Source organism: Pseudopipra pipra, chromosome 7 (assembly GCF_036250125.1).
Source record: "Pseudopipra pipra isolate bDixPip1 chromosome 7, bDixPip1.hap1, whole genome shotgun sequence".
Lineage (NCBI taxonomy): Eukaryota > Metazoa > Chordata > Aves > Passeriformes > Pipridae > Pseudopipra > Pseudopipra pipra.
Window position 1 is genome coordinate 14,247,901 of NC_087555.1, and position 26,536 is coordinate 14,274,436.

At 38.6% G+C, this 26,536-nt stretch overlaps 1 protein-coding gene across 4 annotated transcripts in view; it reads left to right on the top strand.

Moving 5' to 3' along the window:
- RAPH1 (Ras association (RalGDS/AF-6) and pleckstrin homology domains 1) overlaps positions 1-26,536 on the top strand; it is an 87,882-nt gene that overhangs the window by 16,808 nt on the left and 44,538 nt on the right. For all 4 annotated transcript variants that reach the window (XM_064660637.1, XM_064660636.1, XM_064660638.1 and 1 more), the window contains exons 2-4: positions 15,809-15,928; positions 19,320-19,425; positions 20,285-20,802. In XM_064660637.1, the coding sequence (XP_064516707.1) occupies positions 15,809-15,928; positions 19,320-19,425; positions 20,285-20,802 (744 nt within the window). The remainder of the gene's footprint in view (positions 1-15,808; positions 15,929-19,319; positions 19,426-20,284; positions 20,803-26,536) is intronic.

Here is a 26,536-nt window from a genome sequence, read left to right on the forward strand (position 1 = left end):
TTGAAAATATCTCTGAGCTAATGGGAAAGGTGGCATCTTCTGTTTCTTGTTGAACTTAAGAACGTAAGCAAAATGCTTGAATCTTTTACAGCACATTCAGAGCTAGAAATGGAGTCACAGGTTACAGTGTGCCTGTCACAGGTGAAGTTGCTGCTGCCCAGAAGGGGAAGTCTCACTTGTTTCTTTCTCCATCCCATCTCCCAGCTCTCTGGTGTGAACTCAAAAGAGTGTGTTGGCTCTAATATTTGTCCAGTCACAGGGTAATCTATTTATGCTCGCTAACTCAGCAGAAAGGCTGCTTTGCTGTTTGGAGTGTTGAGTGAATTTTCTGATGGTTTAGAAGGTTGACAAGGCTCAGTTGTGTTCTGGAGCAAAGTGCTAATGGATGGAGGGTTGGGGACTTCTTCCTTTTCATGACAGCAATGAGGTATTAGGCTGGCTCAAGCTTTAATGTCTAAGCCGTTATTTTAAACTGTGGCATTGGGAGCTTAAAAAAAAAAGACATCAGGAAAGCTTGTAGAGACATTTTTCCAAAAACTCCTTTGAAAAGAACAGTTGACCCTGGAATAGAGAGAAAGATTAGTTTACATACCATAAAATTTTAGTGCTTCTGAGGGAGTCGTCTCAGTGTTTTTTAAATGCAAAGGAAACCTCCATCTGAAATGTGTTGTGGTTTTTTTAATACCTTGCAGCACTTAAATGCCAATAACAATAATAAATTGACTGCATTTCTCAAATGCTTTGCTAAAAATAAATGTGTGTAGATTTACCCAGGTGACAGTAGTTGTAGGTGTATTTGATGAATGGGCTGACCATGCAGACCGTGCAGGTAGGAGGTGGGCTGCCCCTTTGCCAGTGCCATGTTTCTGAGAATAGGTCAAGGGGAAGGATTTGGTGTTGGAAGTACCGTAACATTTTGGTGCTCAGCTTCTTCCTCTGAACAGGCAGTATATTTATCCCAGGAGAGGATAGGAAGGAAGAAGGAGGAAGTGTGTGCTGCAGCCCCTCCTTTCCTATGTGACTGGGACTGTTGGGTGTGCACAGCCCAGTGTGTGCTCCTAGGTGAATTTGTTTCTGAAGGGGCAAGCACAAATGATCACCACCTTCAGCGTGTCACACAGCCTGCTCCCAGCTTTGCTTTTCATGGGAAACTTGAATGTGATCTGTGGGAATTATTTTGAAAGTTATTCCCCTGTCTATCTTGAGAAATAGGCAGGCTGTGTTCACCTCTGACTTTTTACTAAGTAGCATGTTCCAAATAAATCCACTGTGATGGAGGAGAGCCTCTGTGGCTGTCAGAGTGGCAGCCAAAGAGTAGCTGCTATCAAAAGAAATAATCCTGCCTTTTGCTGCTGAGGATTCTGTGGGAAGGTGCTCTGCGCTAAAGCCCATGAGCCATCCTGTAGAGATCCATTCTTAATTTCTTGAAGGCTGCCAGGACTCTTGATGTTTACAATTCAGTTGTGATAGGAGAGTGTCTGTCCCCAGATTGATTAATTCCACAGAGTATCTGATTCTTGTCCCTGCTGTGTTTCTCAGCATGGAAATGAGACATGTGTATAGCATTTTTCGGTCAGTGTGACCCTTGCTAAGTAGTCCTGATGTTTAAAGAAGCTTATTCATTTTTCTTGTATTTAAAAAAAAGCTGCATGAAAAACAAGTGCCGTGTTAATTTAAGATGGCTTTATCTTAATCTGATCTAAAAAGCATTACTATTAAAAACTTTTTTGTAAACTTTAAAGTTATTTGTCAGCCTTTGCTATTCATTTTTATTTTCATCTAAATCTGCCTTACCTTTATCACAGCATCAAATTTGGATGAAAGACAAGAATAACTGAATACTGAGTGACAGAATTTCCAAGCCTATTTGTAAGCAAAATGTAAAGTGAAACATAATGCGCAGCATATATGTGACTGTCTGTATAGTAACTGCTCTCAGCCACCTGCTTAGGATTATCCATCACTGAATTAAAAATCTCATTTGTTTAAAAGTTTGGGGGAAGATAAATTTCTGGAGAAAAATTTGAAACTTACATTCGTAGTTGCAATAGCAAAACACTGTATTGTCTTTAGTTTTGATATGCAAGAAAAGTTCCATTTATGAAGCTACCAAGTGTGGTGGCAGCAGACTTAACAGTAGTTGTTTATGTGACTCAGTTGCTGAGCCGCTTAGACAAGGCCTCTGCAGCTTAGGATCTGAACAGCATTTCTTAGGAATGCTGGCCTAATCCCATGAATTTAAATACTTCTGTTTAAAGTCCTCCTTTAACAAGACCCAGCTGTCAGCCCCATCTTCCATGGTTGTTCTACTGTATAGAAATTTCATGTTCGCTTCCTCAGTGGCATAACTTACACTTTTTTCCTTTTTGCTATGGAAGCTGATTTCCTTACTTTTTCAGGACTGTGTGCTTTAAAACATTGATTCTGTTTTAAATATTTACATTTGGTCTTACTCTCGAGGCGATTAAATTCTAGATAAAGTCCTTTGGTATGCATCAGTTGGTGTTAACTGGCTTTTGGACTTCCCTAACCTTTGACATAGCAAGACTTTGTGGGTTTTTTATGTTGAGACTGCTTTCTTGCTGTAAGTGCTTTTTTTCCCATGGTGTAGTATCCAGAACTAGTGTTTTTCCCCCCATCCCTCCCTCACTCTCTGCTGCCAAGATTTATTTAGAAACCAAAGTAATGCAGCTTTTCAGTACATCTTCAGAGCACATCTTGAGTATACAAAATTAATTTAAAAAAAATTTTAATTAGTTTCAGGAGGCTTATAAACTAGAGATTAAGGTCAGTGCTCAGTAGGCAATGTGTAGATTCCTGTTAGCAGTCTGTGACAAATTTCATAGCTTTATACCTCCAATTGCTGATACTGATTTGAGTTATTATGTGGACTTCTTTGTTTAAGATCATTAAACCACCCTTCCAGAGAAGAGGTGTTGATTTGACAGTAGAAGCAAAATACCAAGTGAAGAAAGTATTAAAAAGAAAAAAATGCAGTGAGAAGTATTGTGAGTTTTCTCTGTTGTTTTTTTGAGGTGGGGTTGGTGTGGTTAGGTTTGGTTTTTTGGGGGTTGGGATTTTTTGGTGGTTTTTTTTGTTCGTTTTGTTTTGTTTATTTTATTTTTTGGTAGGGGATTTTTGTATTTTAGAAACTTGATAGAGAATTTTTCAGTGACATTCTACTAAAATGGCAAATAAGAATTAAGTTGTATTCTCAGCCTTTATCAGTGATGAGCATATCTTTCTGGATCTGCTCAAGACTTTCTCCTCTTCAGCAATTTGTACAGGCTTTACTAGAGAATAGTGGTGATGAAATTGTTAGACTTTGCATCCAGCACAACCAGGTGTCTCTCAGAAGTTGCCCTGTGGATTGAGTTCACTTCTGGAACAACTTCTCTTACTTTTTGAGGAGAAAAAGAGAAGAAGGGTTGAGCAAGTGTAGGACTTGCTTGAAGTTATTTTTATTATTTTTTCCTCACCTGCTGGAGTTCTCAAAATACAACTTGGATTCTTACAGTATCAACAAGGAAAACAGTGAATTGCAGTTTACACAGCAGGAAGTTGGCTTTCTGTCTTGTTATTGCATGTGAGGTTTATGGGGATCTGAAGTTGTGCTTAATCACCTGCAAGACCCAAGGGAAGATGCTGATAAACTACTCTCTTGGAGCTGTGATTCTCCTGCAGTTTTGAGATTCATAAACCTGTTTTTCCACCCCTATATCCACATAGTGCAGAACTTGTCTGTACTTTCTCCTTTTCATGCTACATAGTTGCTCCCAAATTTCACTGTGTGTCAAGGATCCCTTCAACCTACGTGCCTCACATCACTGCCTAGTGAGCAGTGTTGTTTTACTGCCAAGCAATCCCCTCCCTTTTCCTTTCATAGAAAACTGCCCCGTTCATGCTAACTTCCAGTCTTCACTGCTAGGACTCGTCTCTGTCCAGAGCCCCACATCAGCCTTTCTTCTGGATTCACAGGGCTCTCTGGAGCCCTGCTCTCTCTGCTCTGCTCTCTTGAGACAGCCCTTCAAAGCCTCCCACAACACAGCTTTTCCATGGAAAAATCTCTCCTTACATACTATTCCTTTCTTCTCTGTTAATGCCATGGTGCAGTACTGTACATCCCTTTCCCCCTCTTTCACCTGCCTCTCCCACTCAATAGAGACACATCCTTTTGTGCAGAGGTTGGTGATGAAGCAAAAGGTGATTCTTACAGTTTGCAATGAAGTCAGAGGATGAAAGTTGACTGCCAATTGTAATACTTAATCTGGTCTCACTAGTGGCTTAGAATATAGAATATAAAATTAATTGAGCCAGGTAGTCTGTTGTTTAGATATCTTTATTTTTTGTTTAAGGCAGTGTTGTTCTTTTGCTCAGTTTGTTAGAAGTGGGTTTGAAGTAAATCAGGTGTCTTCTAAATCAAATATACTTTTTCCTTCTAAGGTAATGTTTCAACCAAAAGATTATTTTGCTATTCATTCTCTAAACATTTTTTTCCATGTAGTGTCTCTTAAAATAATGCTATTTTGTAATGGCTAGCTATAACAACAGAATGTGTTGATTCATAAATGCTAAGAATGAAACACCTATGTACTTTAGATGTATCAAACATTCATTTGTGGGTTTTCTGAAAAATACGGTTGTGGGGTCTGATTTTTTTTTTCTGTTTTTTCTGGAGAAGGTACTTCTAGCTATAGTGAAATGCAGCTCTTCACAGTGTAATCTTAATTCTTACTAGGAATCCTAAATCCACTTCCAGCCTACTGCAGCTGTGGTTAGTGTAAAGAATATATACCCTGATACAAAAGTTCACAGGAGCAACCTGTGAAGAACGTTGGTTATTTATCATAGCTGAAGCATTACTTGTCCAGTTTTTGAGCTGTAGTTCATAGGCTGTCACCAGGTCCTTGTTGAAAGGGATTTGGCAACTGCTTCTGAGTGTAGAGTACCCCCATCATACAGACTGCCAGCTTCTGCTGTGCTATCTTAAGTGAGCATTGGCATAATGATTATTTTTAACCTTTGAGAGAGTCCGTTGAGCAAAAATTAGTTTTTAACTGTACCAAAGCATAGAGTAGCTCAGAGTCTTATGAGGAAATACTCTCACCTGCATTGTAATTTGACCTGTGATCTAAGTGATTTAGATCATTCATTTATACCATCTTCTGTAAGCACTGTTAAGATGTCCAGCTATTACAGCTAGTTGACAGTTACTTGCTTTATTTTGCTTTCTTATAGTTGAAAGACAGCCTAGTGTATGTGTAAAAATTAGGGAGTTTTGAGTATTTATTCCTGGTGGAAAAACACCCTGTACAGGCATAATAGACTGGTCTATAAAAGGATGTGATTTTTACAGTGATTGGTTGGCTAGTGCTTCTTCTCAAGTGCAGGGTGAGCCTGGAAGTGCTGTTGTTAGCCTGGTGATAGTTATTATTGGTCCACAGCTACAATAATATTTAAATATTAGCTGGAATCTTTGCATAAGGCCAAATATTATAACAAAATTCATAATTAATCTGCTGATAGAGAAGAGAGACTACATAATCTTGTCTGGAATGGATGAAATTGCAAGAGGCAAGTAAGCTCATAAAAATCAATTTATACTGTGCCTTCTAGTGCTTTTGTGGATTGCAGAGGAGATCCCCAGGGCAGTATGGTAGATAAGTTCCTTGTGGAGCTATCTTTCAGGGCATGGCCAGAATGGCATCAATGTACAGCACCTCTGTATAGGCTTATCCCACCTACCTCTGGCTTATTAAATTAGTGCTTATTTTAGTGTTGGTAGTGAAGTGGTTTCCTTTAAATGCAGCTGTGTTTGAGTATTTTTCACTGCCCATTAAGTTTAAGTATGGCTATATATGAAGCCATTCTTTCCTGCTTTGTCTCTTCTCACATATTGCACACCTACAGCCCCTTCATGCAGTTTCTCGCATGTTGGTTCAGTCTCCTGCTGATCCTGAATTGAGAAGTTTCCCATTCACCAAGTTTCCTTGCCAGTTGCACTGGCATAGAAGTACCTCTTGTTGCATTGTTTGCAAATAGAATGGTTAATGCAACCTGCATTTTGAACAGCAAGGACAGGGATGGAACTGTATACTGCCCGAGAGGGAAGAAATTAGATCTGTATCATAAAAAGATGTTTTGCTCACATCTCAATTGAATCCTTCTTTTGAAGGCTGTTGTGTGGCCCTCCCACAGAATAAGACAGTCTTCGTTTTCTTCTGTGTTATTGCTTGGTTTTGATTTTTTTTTTCCTTCTATAATAATTCAGTCAACATTGACAGCTACAGAAGAAAGAGAGGACCAAATAAGATATAGCAGAATTAGGTGCCATTCTATTTGAAAAATGTGTTAGACCTTTTGAATCATCATTTAGACTGTTGCTAGTAATATGTCTGAAAATGTCTTCATTGCAAAATAAAATCATTTAGCTGGTTATGTAAAATGCAACACATGTTTCTGTCCTTTTTTAGTCAGCTTTTATGTTCTGTTGTTACATGCAGAATGTTGCTGAAGGTACAGTTATGGATGTAGCACTTTTCCTTGTTCTGTATTCCCAAACCATGAGCATTTTGCTTTATATTCTTTTTCTTGGCCCTTACTAAGAAAATGGAGATCTTGCTTCCTTCATTCTTTCTACATATCTGGTGCAGTTTTGCATACAAAGATGTTCAAGGCTTGTCTTTTTCCTTCAGTCAATAAGTCCTTGAGAATCTTCAGTAAAAGTTCAGGCATTCAAGTTCTTCATTTCCTTTTCTAGAGGTTTTATATAAGCTTTAGTGAAGCTTCAGACTGGCTGATTGGTGTGTGTATCTACCATGTCATTAGGAGATGTGCACTCAAGCTTAACTTGAGTATGAAACCTTTTATGGATTTCTAGCTGCCTTTTGTCAAGGTTGCAGATGCTCTAAGATATTTGTATTTTATTTATAATAAAAATGCATCCTTTGTCTACTTGCCACTAATATTTTAAAAATATTATTTATGTTAAAAACAATTATTTACAGATACACACTTCTTGAAGTTACTAAGTTAATTCTTAGTTCTTGAAGAGCTAAGTAACTTAGTTCTGCTTCTCCTTCTGCATCAACTTGTTTATGTTTGTTATTCTTTTTTTGGACATCATTCCAAAGCTAAAACTGAGTGCAAAGAGATGCTGCAATAGTGTTTGTGTTATGATAACCACGTAATGAAGATTCTGGAAAATTGGAGCTAATGTAGTTTCGAAGTGCATATCTACCTGCTGAAGACAGACTGTACAATGAAAAATCTTTAGTCTTAGCTGGTAAGACTGAGATGTTGACTCCTGCAACTAATGAGTGTCATTGTTTTACAGAACACTTATATTTTATCCTCTGTTCAAAAAATATTTTAGCTAAAGCAACTTTTGTTTTTATGAACTAAGTACTTTTTTATAGCTGTCTTCAGGTTGTCTTCATAAAGAGTGTTCAGTGAGACATAAGGATGCTCTTTCTATGGGAATTAATTTACTGTCCACTTGGGCACTCTGGCTGGAATCTTGGTTCAGGAAATGGGATACAATTATTGATAAAGCCCCTTCTTTTCAAGGGAGCATCTGTTTGGCTAGATATGAGTCGGGCACTGAAATATATTGGAGGGAATAAAGGTTTTACTGTGTGCCTTCTCAACAGTGCAAATTTCAAATAGAGTTAGATTCTTCTGTAGACATTTTGGTAATTTTGGTGCATCCTTTATCTCACAGGAAACAACATTTTATAACTGTATTTCAATATACAAGGAGACACCCTTTGGAGACTAATTTAAAATTTCAGGCTGCAATTATGGAAAACTAGAGTCAATATAAATAGTAATAATAGTACAAAGACAGCTTAAAACCAGAAACCAACCCTGTGGAATACAGGGTATTCTGCTTGATGCACTTTGCATGTTACATCTCTCTTAAAGCTTTCAAACAAAGAAGGGGTGGATGGGTAGGTGTTTTGTGGGTGGTTTTGCTGTGGCACATCAGAATCATTTCCCATTGTTAGAAATCAAGATGATGAAGTAAACATTCTGGTATCTTCAGTTTGTTTATTTCAGGAAATTGTGGGTGCTCGTGTCAACTAAAGTTAGAGGGGGAGTGTATAAGTTCTGATTAAATACAAAGGGAGCTGCAGAGGATATGAATATGAAGAATAATATTTTTCTATTTCTTCATGCTGCTAGCCAAGAAGAGCTCTATACTTTCATATTTGTATTGTCTGTGAATAACACTGTGTTGTCAGATCTCTGTTTAACACAGTCTGCTTCGTTCTAAAGATCTGGTGCTGAATCTGTGGAAGACTAGGGAGCAACTGTGGGATGTTTGACTTTCCTGGTTACAATCTCCAGGGGTAGTTGTTGAACAGCCTCTTAGAACCTGACAGGGATAACAGTGCTCTCATGAACAGCACCAAGTTTAAAAAACCTGTATTTACTGTATACAGCATTGATGTATTTTGGGGGATTCCAGAAGCAGTGAGACAACTTGCTTTGATGTTACCATCTGATAACTGATTAAGACTTTTTTCTTCTTCCAGTTGCTTTTTCAAACAATTGTTTCATTAGCAGTTGCTAAAATGTAAGTTATGTGTTCCCTTGTGTTGCAATAAATATTTATATTACAAACTTACAAACAATGGAAAGAAAAATATTTTTATGAGCTTAGTGAAAAGGTTGTTGTTTGACTGGACTTAAAATACAGCTACAGGCAAAAGCAAGTTCTTGTACAGGCATGTGCTTGCTTTTAAGAGTGGAGTTAGAAATGCTGTGTATGTTTTTGACTGAATAACTGTTACTTTCAGCAGCCGTTAGTTGATCTTTTAATAAAACTCTGGCCTGTCTGCAATTCAAAACATGCATATTCAGACACGAATGTTTCTTTTCTGTGGTTTCAAAGATGCATTCTTGCATCTTGCACAGATCGGTGGGTAAGGGAGGGAATATTGTGGGCTGTCCAGTTTTGCATCTCTCAGCTAAACCTGAAAATAAGACCATGCAGTGAGGATGCCTGGTTTTCATACTTGCTGGATTTCTGCAGTCTAGACCAGCTGCCTGATATAAAGTAAAAGTCTTAAAAAAACCCCAAATATGCGCAAACTGCACGTTGCTTTTAAAACTCGTTCAGTGTATTCTGGAATTGTTTTCCTTCTCCCAGTTGCTCTGAATAAGTTTTGTGCATTTCATGGTCTGCTCTTGACTTCCTCTGTTTGAAGAACAGTATTTATTGCTAAAGTACAATGCCTTATTTCAGTTTGGAAGAACAGCTTAAAGAACCCATGTGTGTAAATATTTGTTCCTTTTTTTGCCAGCCCTATTCCCAAGTTGCTACTAATTAGTTTATTTTAAAAAATAAGTATGAAATTAAATAAAAACAATTTTCCAGAGCAATGCTGAGTCCCTTACTTCCTTAATAGTTGGAATGCAGTTGAGATGGACAGGACAGATCAATTGAATTGTGACAGATAATGCACTGATGTAAGGAAAACATCCTTCATGAGTTGGGGACTAAGGGAGAGAAGGGCTGGAAACAGAGAGTAGACTTGAATCCAATCTGGTGACCCAGTACTGAGATGCATTAGTAATAATGAATGCTTCACACACCGTAAATGTATCTTCAGTCTATTGATGTGTGACTATTTTTTCCTGGGTCTTACATTGCTGTCCAGGATCTCAAGAGGTCACCCACAGTATTTCAGTGTATTGGTTATAAAAGGTCTCTTTGCTTTTAATGAAGTGTGTTTTCACCTTGTTTTGTGACTACAAGTCTGGAAAACTATTGCCTGAAGCATGGTTAAAAAAAAAAACAAACTCAAAGTTGGCTCAAAATCGTATATTGAAGCAGGCTTTCACTTGACATAAGATTTTTTGATTTGGGACATTTTGAATTTGAATTTTTTGGCTGACAGATTTGTATCAGTTTTTGAATTTGAGAGGCATTGGAATGTCTGTGTGCTGCAGGAGCCTTGGGATGTATTACCTATGCTATTTGAAGCTCAAAGAAAACAAATGCTCTTTTGTTCAGCTTTTCATCTAGATTACTCTTAATGTAAACTGGGTTATAGAACATTGGATAATGCACAAAGAGTTTCCCATAACTTTCTAATCCCCCTCCAAATATCTTTTTCTGGAGTAGTTACTTTCAGAATACTTTATACTTATTAAGAAGAAAGATGGACATACTAAAGCAAATGATCTGCACTGTGTCACTGGCTTAGTGTGCTGCTTATTAAATTCAAAGGAGAAATACTGGTGCCAGTTATACCATAAGACTCTTATTTTTAATGAAAAATGCACTAGAATTGACTGGTCCCTGTCATGTGGACAGAGTAGTAATAAGAAACAAATAATGTATGTGCTCAAACTACCTTTCATTATTTACCGTGACTTTAATAAAATGTATAGAAACATGGAATATGGATGCAGGCTTTGGCTGTCATTTTTGTGAAAGCATTTCAATTTTTTTTTCTGTTTAAGAAACCTTTTTCTTTAAGCAGTCAGGTGAATAAATATTAGACAAGAAAAACTGCTAGAATCTTACTCTTGAAATTATGTGTGCACACTGTGCCTAGGTGCTTGTACAGTATATTACTGTGGTGTTCTGTCACATACAACTTCTTAAATGGATACTGTCACAATGACACAGGAACGACCACAAACAAGGGAACTTTGATTTCCAGATGAGGTGCAGAGAGTATGTTTCCCAAACCAGAATATGCAATGCAGTTCCTTTTGGTTCCTGAGGTTAGCTTTTAAAATGCAGAAAACCAGTTACTTCTTGAGATGGTGTTTTGAACATTTGTGTATTGTCTGCTGCATCCTTATAATAGCTTTGTAACAAATTCCATAATTGTTTTTAGGAAGCAAATCCTTAGTTCAGGAATAAGCATGAGCTTGTAGAAGCTTGTATTTAAATAATAAGAAAAGTTGGGGGTGAAAACATCAGTTGCCTGAAATGTTTTCATTTTAGGGTTTTATGCTGTCAGTTGTTTTTGAACACACTAAAGTATCTCTAGTTCAAAATTCTAATTACAGTGCTTCTGCAATTATGGTGAATAGACACATTCTTGTAGCTGACCCTTTAAGCACATTGGTGTTGCCAGTGGGACACAGAATTCTATTATTATTTCTCTTATGATCTTTCCATAATTAACTACTTGTGGTATAGACAAATCCTGCAGTTTGATTCTTTTATATCTGGGGGTTTTTCAGTGCAGAGTGTTTTTATTAGAAGGAGATATTGTTAATGTAATAAAGATTTCTGCTGTCTTGAACTGGGTTGATTTGAGGTAGGAACTACTGTCTTAACATGCAAGTGTGCAGAATGGGGTCTCGGCGAGTAAAGTTTTGATTATAACTTAACTCTGTCCCAAAACTGTTGCTCTCTGATGACAGCTGTTTCTTAGTTTCAGAGTTCTGCAGTGGTTTGAAATGAAAATGTCAGAATGGTCTATTTGAAGCATTGTTCTTGGGCTTTCCATCTTTCCTCACGTTTTTTAACATGACATGATCTAATGATTGTCCTAGTGTACTAAAAGCTACAATGGCTTCTATAAGAATCAGCTTGAAAGAGTCAATTTTTCTTTTTTTTTCTCCCTGAATTATTGGTGAGGGGTTTTTTTACAGTGTAATTTAACAGAGTAGGTTATGATTAAATGTTGCAATGGGTAACTTCTAATGAAAGCCTCAACAGTTTTTCATAAATAAAATAGACTATACTGTGCTTCCTGCATTTAAATGTGAACAAACCTAATGAACTGTTTTGGAAACTTGATAGCTGACTTACAGTGATTGTGAGTCTGCCTGTTTAAATAGCATTTCAAACAGATAATACAGACTGTCACAGTGTGTAGCTGATAACAAAATAGTGCATAGACCACACTTCAGTGCAGAAGGCCTTACTTGCATACGGAAGACTGTGCTGTATTGGTACTGTATTTTATCTGGGTATCCCATAATGGTGCTGCTCATTTTCATTATGTTCTGCTCTGACAAACACTTGAACTGAATAGGAGGTGAAGTGTTGAAAAATAACTTGAATCCTAGAGTTCCTTTGGCACTTGATCTGGTATGAGCTAAGCAGAAACAAAAGCTACTTAAACTCTGCTACCCTGCAAATGCTTTAGGAATGTGAGTGGCTTACTTTAGGGTATCACATTAGAACAATTACCCCTTTTCCATTTTGTACATCTGATTTAGTTCTAAATGACTCCTTTAACAAAATAGCCCAACACAACAAAACACACACAACCTCCCACTCCTTATACTTATGCCATTTTTCTTTCTTGTTATAAAGAAAGATGTTGCATCCTTAGAAAGGCATGATAACTCCCAGTTAGGTATGATGTGCTAAAGTATGGTGTGTGGTTACTGTGATCAACAGCAGCGAGAAAGAAAATGGTTGTAAAAGGAAAATTTGAAGTTTTTAATTGGAATGTGTGCTCTTTTATAAGTTGTTAATGTTTTGAGTGCTTATGTCAAAAATTCAGATACTGTTTTCTGAGCATTTTGTCTCTGCCTTGATTTGTTGAATTAATTCTTTAATTAATGTCCTTTGGGATACCTTCTGGTAGTGGAATTGTGCTAAGACAAATTCCTTTTACAGAACTAGCAAGTGAATATTAGCTATTTCTTAAGTGAGACACTATCCTCTGTGTGCCTTTTGCAAGTAAATGTTGACAGGCTCATAGGAAATGCAGCTGATGTTAGGAAGCTTGGGTGGGGACTACAAGGATCTGGCAAATACTACAGGGTTTAGTGCCAGACATGCTGACACAACAGTACTTCACTGGTAGAAGTTTTCTTTGGGCTGCTAATTCTGTCTTCAGAGTAACTGGAATTGAAGCAGTGTCTCTGATGCTAAGTTAAAATAGCTAAAGCAACAGTTTATGGGAAATTGAGAATGCTTTCCACATCTCAGATCCTCAGAAATATTAGTAAAAAGAGCAAGCTCCTCTCTTAATGAAAGCATGAGTTACGAACTGTGCCATAGAATGAATCCACTGCAAAACAAGTCTCATCTAACTGTAGATCATCAAAAACAGCTCAAAGAAGGAAAGGCTAGCAGTGTAAAGTATCCATAAATACTGAGCTCTGACTGTTTTATATCATAGTTTCCATTTATTTGATTTGCCAATTCATTGCCATATTTTGTAAGGCACCCTTTAATAACTTCCTCTAGCTTTCAAATAAAAATCCTTTATTTTAAGTGTATATAGACACTGGAAAACACTATGTTGTCAAATGATGCAGTCTTGGTGGAAGGATGCAGCTCTATTACATAAGTATATTGGGTTTGTGTTTTTTTATAATTTCCGCTTCACTCTTAGATGTTAGGAAGAGCTTCCTTCCATTTCTTAGAGTGCAGAACTCAAAGCAAGTGTTGGAAGAAAGGAGCTTCAGATGGTTAATTTAATTTGTTCAGCATTGGCACAGTGCAGTGTGCCATGACAAGTCAGCTTTAATATTATTACCCCTTTGAAGGTAGGCAGCTGCATTGTGCTCTGCCACTAAAGTAGAATCTCAGTAGTGGACTGAAGCAGCTTTGCCTACAGCAGCTGGATGGCAGTATCTTGCATCCATGGGAGGCATTGGCTTTTGCTGATCTCAGGATTATGGATCTCCTCTAAAGTTTCCTGTTCCCTGACAGTTTTATCAAGAGAAAGTGAAAAGCAATATATAAATATAAGGAAAGGCTGTTTTTAAATCATGGAGGTATTTTTGCATGAACAAGTGTCATATAAAGTGAAAAATAGATTGAAGAGTTTTTTCTCAGAGATCACCTGTATCTTCTTTCATAACATTCCTTATCAGTTCAACTCTGCAACACTGTTATGTCTTTCAGGCTAAGATTCGTCTTTTCCTGAAGACTAGCATTTAGAAAGCTTGTTTTTAAGTCTATGAAATTTAAACTGGTGTTTTCAGAAAGCTATGTAGCAAACAACTATGTAGCCCATGACTTTGACAAGTTGGAGGACTGGGTAATCACCTTCCACATAAAGTTCAACAAGGGAAAGTGCCAGAATCTGCACCTGGGCTGGGGCAACTCCAGATGTACGTACAGACTGGGGAATGAGATGCTGGAAAGCAGAGCTGTGGAAAGGGACCTGGGGATCCTGCTTGATGGCAGGTTGAATATGGGCCAGCAGTGCCCTGGCAGCCAGGAGGGACAACTATGTCCTGGGGGGCATCAGGCAAAGCATCACCAGCCGGTCGAGGGAGGGGATTGTCCTGCTCTGCTCTGCACTGGGGCTGCCTCACCTTGAATATTGTGGCAATTTTGGGCACCACAATATAAGAAAGATATTAAGCCATTAGAGAGTGTCCAAAGGAGGGCAATGAAGATGGGGAAGGGCCTTGAGGGGAAGCCAATGAGTAGTGGCTGAGGTCACTGGGTCTGTTCAGCCTGGAGCAGAGGAGACTGAGGGGAGACCTCATTGCAGTTACAACTTCCTTGTGAGGGGAAGAGGAGGGGCAGGCACTCAGAGACTGTCACTGGTCTCTTCTCTGTGGTGCCCAGTGACAGGACCCAAGGGAATGGCCTGAAGTTGTGTCAGGGGAAGTTTAGTTTGGATATTAGGAAAAGGTTCTTCCCCCAGAGGGTGGCTGGGCACTGGAACAGGTTCCCCAGGGCAGTGGTCACAGCACCAAGCCTGACAGAGGTCAACAAGTGTTTGGACTATACTTTCAGGCACGTGGCGTGACTCCTGGGGAGGATCCTGTGCAGGGCCAGGAGTTGGACTCGATGATCCTTGTGGGTCCCTTCCAACTCAGCATATTCTGTGATTCTTTGACTTAACTAAATCAAGGTGTACAACTCACCATTCATTTTTTGTGTTGCTCTTGGTGGTGATCTGTTCTCAACTGTCTCTGGACATTCTATAGCACATCTCCAGGATTTACTCTTTTGTGCTGCCTGATAGCTCCCAAATTGTTACCTAGTTCGTTGCACTGCCCGCCGCCCCCCTGCCCCAAGGATGTTCTGAACCAGATCCTGGCTTTATTGGTGTGTATGTACCCAGAAAGGCACGTGTCTTAGCTCCATAAAAGGGGCTGGAGGACATGTTTGGAGAGAAAAATAGAGGCTTGCTTAACAAAAGGTTAATTTTCTTTGGGGTAATAAGAGTTAAACTTTGGAGAACATTGTCTTTATCTTGGTTACAGCTTTGTTGAATGAAGGAGGATCTGATAAATGTTACAGTGACTCTTTGCTTCCAGGGAGGAGTTTCTTTGTTGAATAAAAATTGTGCAGTATCACTGAGCTGATCTGGTCAGTGTCCAAGATTTAAACTGTCTCAGGGGATGTATTGCTGACAATCTCTGTGGCCTGTTTAGGTATTTCTGTTTACGGATGTGTAGAGTGATCTATTTGCAGTGCAGTGAGACTGCACTTCCTGTGGGTTGAATGGTGTTGCTTAACTGTGGTCAGCTGAATTCCTTGGACGAGAGTTGGATTTTTGTAATGTAATGTCAATATATTTTGCCAACAATAGCTGGCAGTGAATGCATGCAAAGCTAGCATGAAATAATTTCTGATGGTGTATTAAATATTGTGAACTCTGTTCTTAATCTTTTCTGCATGGTTCTGACAAAAGCGAGCTGCAAAAATGGCTTTGTAATTATCCATTGCAACTTTCATACTAAGTCTTCACTAGTGAGCAGGATAACAAACTGTGAATGTATGCATTTAGAAAGGTAATGGACAGACATGCTTTGACTTCAGAATACTTTTTCAGAAACATAGTAGCTGACACCAGTTTTCTTAGACACTGATAAGAAAATTTGAGTGTCAAACTTTTATTTTTTTCAGATGGAGCAATTGTCAGATGAAGAGCTTGACCATGGTGCAGAAGAAGATAGTGATAAGGAAGACCAGGATCTGGACAAGATGTTTGGGGCCTGGCTGGGCGAACTGGACAAACTCACACAGGTGAGGGATATTTCAAACATCTTACTGAAGTATTATGATTCTTTTCAGTTGGATGCTACTGCTGCTTGCAGCGAGGTAAACTTTAGCCTGTGACCAGTTCAGTACTCTTTAAAAGTTTGTAAATTGGCTGCTTTTCCCCATCTCAAGGTTGTTAAATTTATTTTTCACAACCTTGTAGTCTGGCCTTTCCCAAAGGGTAATATTCCTATGGAATTGGTATTTTGTGCTTGTGTATATAAAGAAACATGGACTTTAGCCGACTAGAGATAGGCTGTGTCTCCAAACGTGGTTTGACGTTGTCCAGCTGTGACAGCATTTATTTGTTGCACCTGAACAGCAACAAGGAACAGGAAATTGTGAACGTTGCCACTCATGACATGGTAAAGTGACCTGATACACCCTAGAGGACTCATCATTGTTCCTGAGTACTCTTCCTGCGTCAGAGAAGCAGCTGATAGGACATCTTCTTTTGGCACTTCCAGCTTTCCAGTGCTTTTCCTTTCCTTCACAAGCAGCTCTTGCATTTTGCCTGGTGTGCCTGTCCTGGGATGATAGGCCATTTCTCTGTGACTGCTTGCAGGGGTTTTTCAGCTCTGTGAGCTGGCCCTCCTGAATAGCATATTCAATCTTCTCCTTGTTTATCGTGTGGAATTAAGCAAAGGTATGGTAACTGAAGTTTCATTAAGGTAGAGAAGAGGCAGTTTTTCTCATCTTCATCTTACCCAAAGACTGAAGGAAAATTGAGCTATTGATGACAGAATTTCAGCTTCAGGCTCATTTCTGAATCTGGTTAAATTTCTGCCTGCAGGTTCTAAATGTATATAGCATATAGGGGAAAGTAATTTTTTTTCTGAAGTTGTACATGCAGGGCAATCTTGCTTTTTGAAATGAATGGAAGAGTATGACATGAATCTGTATGTATTAATTCTGGCTGTGTTTTTAACTTTGTATGAGGGATTTTTAGTGATAAGTGAAAACCATTTTGAAGGTTTGGGCTTTGTAAATCACTTTGAGTGAGGATCTTCACAGAACAGCACAGCGAGTAACTGGTCTTGAACCTCTTATTCTCTGCCCTGTTTTTTCATGTCTAGCAGCCTAGAAATATAAGCATATTTTATTTGGGGGTTATAGCTACACTGCTGATGTGCAGATTTCAGGGTCATGTCTCAGTTTGTTGCTGGTCCATGCAAAGTTTTTAAAACCTACTAATGAGTAGTTAACAGGAGACTCAAGTTATTTGTTTCTCACCTTCATATTGCTCTTCAACACAGTCTGCAACATAGCCTGACAGTTGCCCTTCTATCTTTTGCAACTATTGAGAAATGACATTTCCCCCAAAACTTTGACCTCATATTGTTTTGTATAAGCAAGTTCATGGAGTTAGTTGTGTCTCAGTTAGTTTATCTGGAAAATGATCAGGTCTTGATGCAGCCCTAATGAAGTCCTAATAAAGAGGGGTGATTAGAGTTAATGAGATCTAAAGTGCATTCTCCTGTAGTCTCAGCATTTGTTGCTGTTTATCAGCTGGACTTCCAAGAGCAGTAGGAGATCCTGAGATCCTTGAACTTTAACTTCCTTTTTAGATTTCATAAATGTTTACTTTAAGGGGATTTAAAGTAAGACCCAGATTCCTCTCCAGATGTAAGTGCTTTTTTAAAGATTTGAAATTGTTAAAATACCCATGAGATCACTGGAATTCACTTTGCCCTCTTTAACTGTTGGTCTAACAAAAGTGTTATGAGATGAAGTCACAAATCTGCAGCGTGTGTGAGCCATGTTTGGCACAGTGGATTAACATTTATACAGCTTGAGTTGTCCTGCTCTATGGTACAGGTTAAATGAAGGAAATCTTACCTTGCTTCTCATGATTATTCAGAACTAAGCTTTTTGGTGCTCTTTCAGTTTTTAGCAGTTCTCCAAAATGCTGTTTTAGCAATGTAATGTATTATGGAGAATGTGCTTCAGGTAACAGTGAGAGAATATCACTTGTATTTTCAAGGAGGTGAAATAACTTTGTTATTATTAAGGTCAGTAAAACACATTTTAGATATTTTTAACCCGGATAGATTTGCTTTACAGGACACCTTTTGTAACAATCTGTGGATTCAGTCTGAAGGAATGAGCCCTTACTTGCCTCTTCTGTCTCCAGGGTTATAGATAGATTTTTCCATCCCCCACCCCCCCTCCGCTATTCTGTCTGGGACAACACATAAGCTTCATCAGAGATGAGATTCTTACCATCTGATGGAAGACAAGGCTTCATCACTGTCTTCTCATTAAGTGATGATTGACTCCCTAATTGATTTTGGGAGCTGGGGGAGGGGATTAAGTTTGGGCCAGGCTGAGGAAAGAAGAGAGTTCAGTGAGAATAAATATTAGGAGAAAAAATAGTGCATTTCATTTTTTAACAAAGGCTTGAGTAAAGATATAGAAAATGAAAATAAAAAGCTTAGGTGAGAAACTTTTATTCTGTTGGAGCTAGAAGATGCTTTTCCTTCAGACAAGCATATCTTCAGAAAATCTTTATCAGTACAAGCACTACTTCATTTCAGACATTCTGCTGGCCTGTTGAGCTTCAGTGATGGCAAGAGCTGGATTCCCCATGTAACACTTTCCACTCCAGGGGCAGCAGCTGCTGGCCCTGTCATGTACCTCTTGGGTCACCAGCTGGGTCACAGTGCCCTACTGCTTGCTACTTACACAAATCCCAGTATTTATTATAACATTATATATTGTACCCACATTAGCCTTCATAACAAAACAATTCAAGATTAGAAATAAAAAAGTGACTCTTTTTTTAACCTATACTAGTTTTTCTAAAAAAAAGTGTCCTACATAAACTGACTAGGGATTGCTTTCACAATTTAACATTGTTCACAGGAAAGGCTCATTGAAAAAAAATGTCTGAATTTAGCCAATTTAAAATCCCTTTTAATGAAATAGAATTCTTCATTGAATGTTTTTATGTGCTTATGCCATGATTATGCTCATAAGCTAATGATGCATATCTTAGGGTATCACAGGCTGAATGTGTTTAGATCCTTGCCCAGTTTGCTGCAGAGAATTTGTTATAGCTAAGCCAGCTGCCTGTGTTTCAAAATGAGCTAGTATGTAACACCACTTAAAAAAGCATGTGGAATATGCTTCCTTCCTTTGATTCAGCAAAAACCAGAATGTGTTTAACGCCTTTTCTTTATTGCATATCTGAAGCTAAATCTCTGTTGTATGACAATGTATGTTTTCAGTCTAAAGCCTGAAAAGGAGGATTGGGTTTTTTTATGTGCCAGGAGATTGTGAAAAATTTCTCTTGGAGAAAATGAATTCATCTTAAAGATTTGCTTGTCCGATTCCGTGTCAAACTTTATTTTGCCCTTTTTTTGATCTTTTTCAGAGTTTGGATACAGACAAGCCTGTGGCACCGGTGAAGAGATCACCTCTCCGTCAGGAAACCAACCTTGCCAACTTCTCATATCGCTTCTCCATGTACAATTTGAATGGTTTGTTGAATTATTTACCCCTCAAATATTAGTTTAAGAAAAAAAACCTTATTCCAGCTACAAATGAAAACAGGTTAAAATATAAGAGCATTTGAGTACACTTCTAGCTGAAGTGAGAACATATTTGCTGAAGGCATTGCTTTCTGATGCCAGAATTTTGAGTATACTGAAACAGTATATATTTTATAGCACCTAGTATCTGAGAACTGCAGTCTAGTGTTTGTACAGAAAAGCATGTTCTGGGGTCTGGTCTCATGGAAGAATGAATTAATGTGTATCTGTTAACCAGGAAGAAAGAGCATCTTGCTTCATGGAACAGGGTGCAGGAATATAGGTAGAGAATGCTTTCACATTAAACAAAAATTGTGTTTTTCCTTGTCTTAAAATAGCTTCCCCTGGTTGTAATACAAAAAACCTTAATTTAAAAGCTTGAATATATATATATATAGGTTTTTGTTTGTTTGTTTGTTTTTAAAGCAGTTGCATTGCTTTTGCAATTTAGAAAATGTTTAGCGAAACACCTGCACTTTTTTGAAAGGCTGAGGCATGATGCTCTGCAGATGTATTTTTAAATCGGTTCACAGGAAAGCAGTTTTAACTTCTCAAACGTAATCTGCACACTCATAGATTTCTTTTGCTGGCAAATGTGTTTAACCTAAATTGTGTGAAAGGTGCACTGGTCAAGAGTAGTAGTGCAAATGAACTTCTGCTTAACAGTGAACAAACATCTTCCAATACAGATGGGAAAAGAAAATGCTGCTTCCTTTACTCCCTTACCCTAACTGTTAGGTTTGATAACATAAAGTGAAGAGTTGCAAATGAAATCTCTGCACATACTGACAACTGTTGTTTGTTGCAGAAGCCCTGAATCAGGGGGAGACTGTGGATCTGGATGCCCTCATGGCTGATCTCTGTTCCATAGAACAGGAGCTCAGCAGCATCGGGTCTCATTCGGCAAACAACGCTGCAGTGAAACGTCCTGCCACAGAACCCAAAACTCAGAAACCACCTGCTAGTCGACCTTCTACTAAGCACAGCAGCATGAAAGGATTATCCTCCTCCTCTGGTAAGGTGACTAAACCATCACATGCCAACGTGTCTTTGGATGACATCACCGCACAGCTAGAGAAGGCCTCTTTGAGCATGGATGAGGCAGCCCAACAGTCCGTTGCAGAAGACCCCAAACCAGCAGTTACTGCTCAGCACAGGAGGACAGCATCTGCTGGCACAGTGAGTGATGCTGAGGTGCGCTCCATCAGTAACTCCTCCCGCTCCAGCATGACCTCTGCAGCCTCCAGCATGGACTCCTTGGATATCGACAAGGTGACGAGACCTCAGGAACTGGACTTGACGTCACAGGGGCAACCGATCACTGAGGTAGAGTGTCACTAATTCAAGATTTTTGTTTGGTTTGGGTTTTTTTTCTTCATACTTAGACACCCCACCCCACCCCACCCCCTATGGTAAAACTCCTAGCTAAACATCTGCAGCACAGTGGGGTTGATTAAAGACTAAGATTGCTAATTGCACGGGCTGCACTTACTCTAGCTGCTGCTTTCTCTGGTTTTGGTTCTGTCTGCAAGGCAGCTCTTCTTTTAAAGAATGTGTTTTGGTTTTGGGTTTTTTAAGAGCTTTCCACATTTCTTGTTTCTCCTAAGCCAACCATGCATTTTAAATTTTTTTTTTAGTTAATATTTTTAATCTAAGAAAGTCTCATATATTGCTTTTAATTTAAATCTGAGGAGTGCACATCTGTGGAAAAAAGAAAGTACAATTGAAAAACTGCATTCCTGTTACAGTACAGTTAATACCTCAAACATATGGAGCAATTTATGAATGCCTCTCTGGAGCTATACTATACCAATAATTTGCTGCTACTTAATATTCTTGTTTAATGTGTGACAGGGAGACCTCTTTGAAAAAATGCACGGAACAACTGGACTGCAATACAACAATAGCAGATGTTAATTTGGGATTTTGGTGCCTTGACATTGCTTAATGAGTGAGGCCACTTCAGTAAAAAAAGCCAGTTTAGTGAACACTGAAAGTGCTGGTTACTCGTGAGAGGAAATGGGAAAAATGTTATGGTGAATTTTGAAAACCTAATCTAGAAACTATCTTGTAGAAATATTCTCTGAAACAGAAATCTGACCTGTTCAAATGTCAGCTGTACTAATATGCATGTTCCCTTTGACAAGAGAAAACAGGAACAAGCTGAGTTTATTCTAATCAATAATTAACACTAATTTGAATGAGCAGTGCTGAAAGCATGGTTCTACACATCTGCAGCAAAAGTTCATCTGGTGCAGAATGAATGATGCAGGGTGTAGAGTGAATGATGCAGGCTTATCAGTCTAATGATCAGCTCATCAAGGTCACACTTCAGTTTAAATCTTTATTTGAAATGGTGAGAAATTAGTGAATGATGGTTTAGTTTAAATTCCTTTTTGTATAAAAAGTTGGTGTTCAATATGTTTTTACTGGAAATTTTTTGTATTGAGTGAATTAAAACATAGATAGAAATGTGTCCTTTGCGCTTTGGAACGTTAAAATGCAAACCTTTGCATTATTGCTGTAGGCCTAAGTGTTCAAGCCAGCTTGTGACAGTCATTGATTATATTGCTTGTTTGTCAATCATTTTCTTTCTGTGCTATGACAAGGCTTATTTTTGGGGGGTTTTTTGCATCTCTCACTGTTATTCATAGTTATATGTATCTTTTTATTATGTAAAAGTTAGGCAATCTTGCATTTTTGTCTCTTCTCAGGCTAAAAAGATGATTTGTGTGAATTAGTCACTCTAACTTGCATAGCCCAAGAAAAACATGAACATTGCATTTCTTAATTTTTAAAAATGCAAGGTGTTTTCTGCAATTGATTTTACAGGTCTCCTAGATTCTCTCTTTTACTTCAGGAGTGATAGGCCAATTCTTTCTGTCTTGAATAATCAAGAAACCACCTGCTTCACTTAAGTAACTTGTTGGTGAATTAAGGGACAGAGGCCAAGAAGTGCCTTTGTCTTCCCAGGAAGGTAATCTGTATCTCTCCAAGTGTTGCAGTTGCTTTCTCAGTTGCTTTCTGAGCTCCTTCTTGGCCACTGACTGCAAGGCTCAAAATCATCCCCAAAAGCTCTTCTCAAGGACTGTGAGCACTGCCTTTGTAAACCCAGTGATTGCTTCTCATATAAGAATGTGGCTATTGTTTCTCTTCCCAGATAAGTTGATAAGAATGATTCCTTTGAAGAGGGTAACTAGAAATGCTGGTAATTTGAGAGCCAGATTCTTCTCCTCTCTTTAGAGCAGAAACCTCTGCACTCATTAACTGTGCTGCTTTGTTTTTGGTCTGTCTTTTCTTTTGAATTTCGGTAGCCTGAGGAAGGTGTTCAACTCTGAGACATTTTCCCCAGGTTTACAGAATTGGTGTTCACTGTTAAAACTGTTGCATGATGGGATGGGACGTTTTACTTGAGAAGTAGCTTTCTTTTCTCATCACTGGTGAATGGAAAAGGGGAAATTAGTTTTTTGAGATTGGGACAGATTCTGTGATAGTGTTTTTTGAATGAAATCCACCTTTTAAATGGATTCTTTGGAAGAATCATTAGGTATCAACAAAGCTTTTATTTCCTTTTTCATTCGTTTAGTGCCCGAAAACTAGTTTAAGGGTTTGCTAATCCTCATGGCTAGGTCGTAAACCAAAACACCTTTTACTGATAGGGTTGAATTGTACCTTCCCACCTACACAGTTGACTCAGTGGTGCTGTTTCTAGTAGAGAACATCCCTCTGAGGAAATAGCCTTTGAAGAAGACCTAGTGCCCATGTAGGGAAAAATCCAAACAGGTTTTATGCAGAAAGCGGGAGAGGCTATTTCTTCATGGCCATAGCAGATCTGTTTTGAGATTTGTTATTCTAACATAGTGCTTCGAGTTAGCTCTTTTGCCTGTCTTCCTTGAGACTGCCTGTAGTTGAGCTGACCTTTAAAATTTCTCTTTACTGCTGTGGCTCTTGTCAAAGAGGGCAGTGTCTTGGCAGCTCTGCCCTTTTGACCGATCCCTTCTGTCCTCTGCAGGCAGTATAGGTACTTTAAAAAGTCATCCTTCCTGCTGCAACTTGATGTTATGCTCTTCCGAAGTAAAACGGAAGACAGTTTTGATGGGAGGAAATACTTGTTTGAAAAAGGAAATAAGCTTTGCAGTTATTAACTTCAGTATTTTATCTTAAAAAATAATTCTGCTCTGTATTTGAGAGCTCTCTGACCTGGAAACGCAGGAAAGTCCAGTAAAAGAACTGCCATGCACTGACCTGTGAAAGGTATGTGTGGTCTAGTGTATTTTCCGTCTGATAATAGTGATCAATGTTATGAAAAAGGCTGTAATTCCACAACCACCAGAAATGGAGGATATAAATTCCCTTTTCTCTCATCCTTCCTTCCTCAAAGTTCTTGCCCACACTGTCTCATCTCCTCCATTGTCCCAGCTTTGGCACTTACTGGTCCTTAACATAGAAACCTTACTGCTTCTATTCTGGGACTCATTCTGTGTTATTTAGGTGAATTGGGGAGGCTCAGAGGAGTCTGATCAGGGCTGTAGCCAAGTGCTGGAGGCTGGAAGGGAGAACAGGAATACACATATTGCTGGTCTTGGATTATTCAGAACTTCTTGCCTGAGCATTTGGACAGGCAAGGTAGGGTCTTGTTTTCCTCTTCCTCCTAGCAGCCTGTGCTGTAGGAACCTCCTGGGGTTGAAGATACATCAGCATGATGATAGATGATAACTTTCAGTAGTTCTATTGACCAGGACCATCCTTGTTCTCCTTCTAAATTTGTATTTATGCCAGTTTTGGAGGAGTTGAAATTCTGGATTTTCCTGGGTTGTCTAAAATTGTGGGTTTATTAATTGTCATCATGATTTATTTTCTTTCTTTAGTAACAATTCTTAACACTATCACTTGAGACACTGTGAACATTAATGTCTTCAAAGACTATTGCTTTGTAGTCTCAAGATCTTGTCTTGATGGTACTGTTTTCTGACTGCACTTACGTTCTTGTCCTAAGTCCCCCTTAAGCATTGTTGAATAAGAAGAAAAGTTGTTTCTATCCCACCCTAAACCCCATAATTTTTTGTTAAATTGAAATTTGTCTTTGACAAAATGATTTCCCAGATCCTTGCTTGAACGGTATTCTTTCTTAAATTGGTAGGTTGCATTTAATTTTTATGTTTTTAGTTGTGTAATGGGTGGCATACACTCACAAGCTTTGTTTCTGTATGTGGGATACTTGAATGTAGACTGAATAAATGAAGTAGTAGCATGAGTTAAAAGTAGGGGAAGTGATGACTGTATGACTAACTTGTCCCTTCCACCCACATTATCTTTTTCCTTCTTCCTTTGGCCCCTCTGCCAGCAAGGAGTTGTCTCTGTTTTCAGTGAGCTGTGCTAGAGCAATAGGAGAAGCAAGCAGTGGGGAGAGAATAGAGAAATGTGTTGATGATGCTCATGGAGCTGTTTGTGTCTGACGGGTGAAAGGGTCCATTCATGGACGGTCATTGTTCCTGTCCTGCACATACTCAGTGAAGAGGTTGCAGATAAGTTTGAAGTCTGCCATCTGGTCTGGCACAGCACAGCACCACCCCCGCCCGCCCAACTCGATGGAGTTCTTTATGTCTGTAACCCAGTTTGCACAGCTGAGAGATTCTGGCTTACATATGAAGATAATGCAAAATGTAGCAGTCAGTAACACTGCATGATTTTTTTTTTAAATTGTATTTTATTCTTTAGCTTTTGCATCAAGCCTAAACCTACAACGAATTTAAGTAAAAGAGGTGAAAATCATGACAAGAGCCTGACTGCCAGTGCATTACAGCTACAAGTTCTTTGCTTCACTTGACAGAGACAGCAGCAGTATAGAGTAAACATTAATGTTTCTTTCGGGGGAAAAAAGGGAGGTTTGGAGGCATGACAGTTAGTGGGGATTGTCATGTAAGCTCAGCACACACAGATAAATCTGTACTAGCTAATAGCTCCTGTGGGATAAAATGGAGAACTTGAGAGAGGCACAAGGAGAAACAGAGTTTGTGTTTCATGGCAATTTTGCCATGGTTCTTGTATGACACTTCACTTGCCTACACAGTGGCATAACACGAAAACTTTGGTACCCATCTAAAATTACTGAGGGCCATGTTTTATGTGGGGTTGGTAAATGTTACATTGTATGAAAGTGCAGTTGACTGCTAATGTATGCAGAGAAATCAACTGCTAGTATGATCTTTGGTAGGCAATGGTGTCTTTAAATAGAGTTGGATTGCTGAACCTCACCTATTATTTGTAGGTGATTTAAAGAACAGTTGTGGTCTATTTTAGCTCTTGAAGGAATAGAGCTCTTGTGTTTTGGGAGCTTAATGTTCGAGTAGTTTTCCTTATGGTCCATGTTTTGCATGGTTAGCAGATGTGAATAATGTTAGACTTCCATTTGTGAGAGTAGTCACAGACAAGCAACAAACAAGGCATGACAGAGGTTTGTTTTGTGTTTCTTCTAAAGAAAAAATTATTTTTTTAAAAAAAATTCATTTAATTTTCTGCCAGTTGTGTTATGTCCTTAGTTTTGTACACAAAGAGTATTCTGGAGCATTTCCAGTTAGCGTTTTCCTAAGCTGAAAATAGTCAATGGAAAGACTTAATTTGAAACACAATTAGACCATCTTTTCCTCTTTCTTTTTTTCCAGTTATTAGTCACAAAGTGTTCTTTAATAAGTAAACAGTAAAGAAAAATTGTGCATATCTATCATCCCGCAGCATTACTTTGGCTTCCAATTTTCTTGGCATAAGAAGTGTGAGCCCTCCAGTTTTCAAATGTTCTTGAAATACATGTAAAATTACTCCTCACTTGCCAGATTTTTTGAGGCATTCAAAGCATTTTCTGAGATAAACATACAATTTCATGAAATATAAACAATATTTATGTTTTTTGGTAATCAAATGTGCTTGGCTATTCGTGCTCATCACATGATGCACTAGAACCCAAAGATTGCTAATTCACTCTTCCCAGTGCCTGCAAAACTAGCACCTTATCCTTTTTTTCACATTACACGCATGGAATCTGCAAAGCAAATTATAGGAAGGG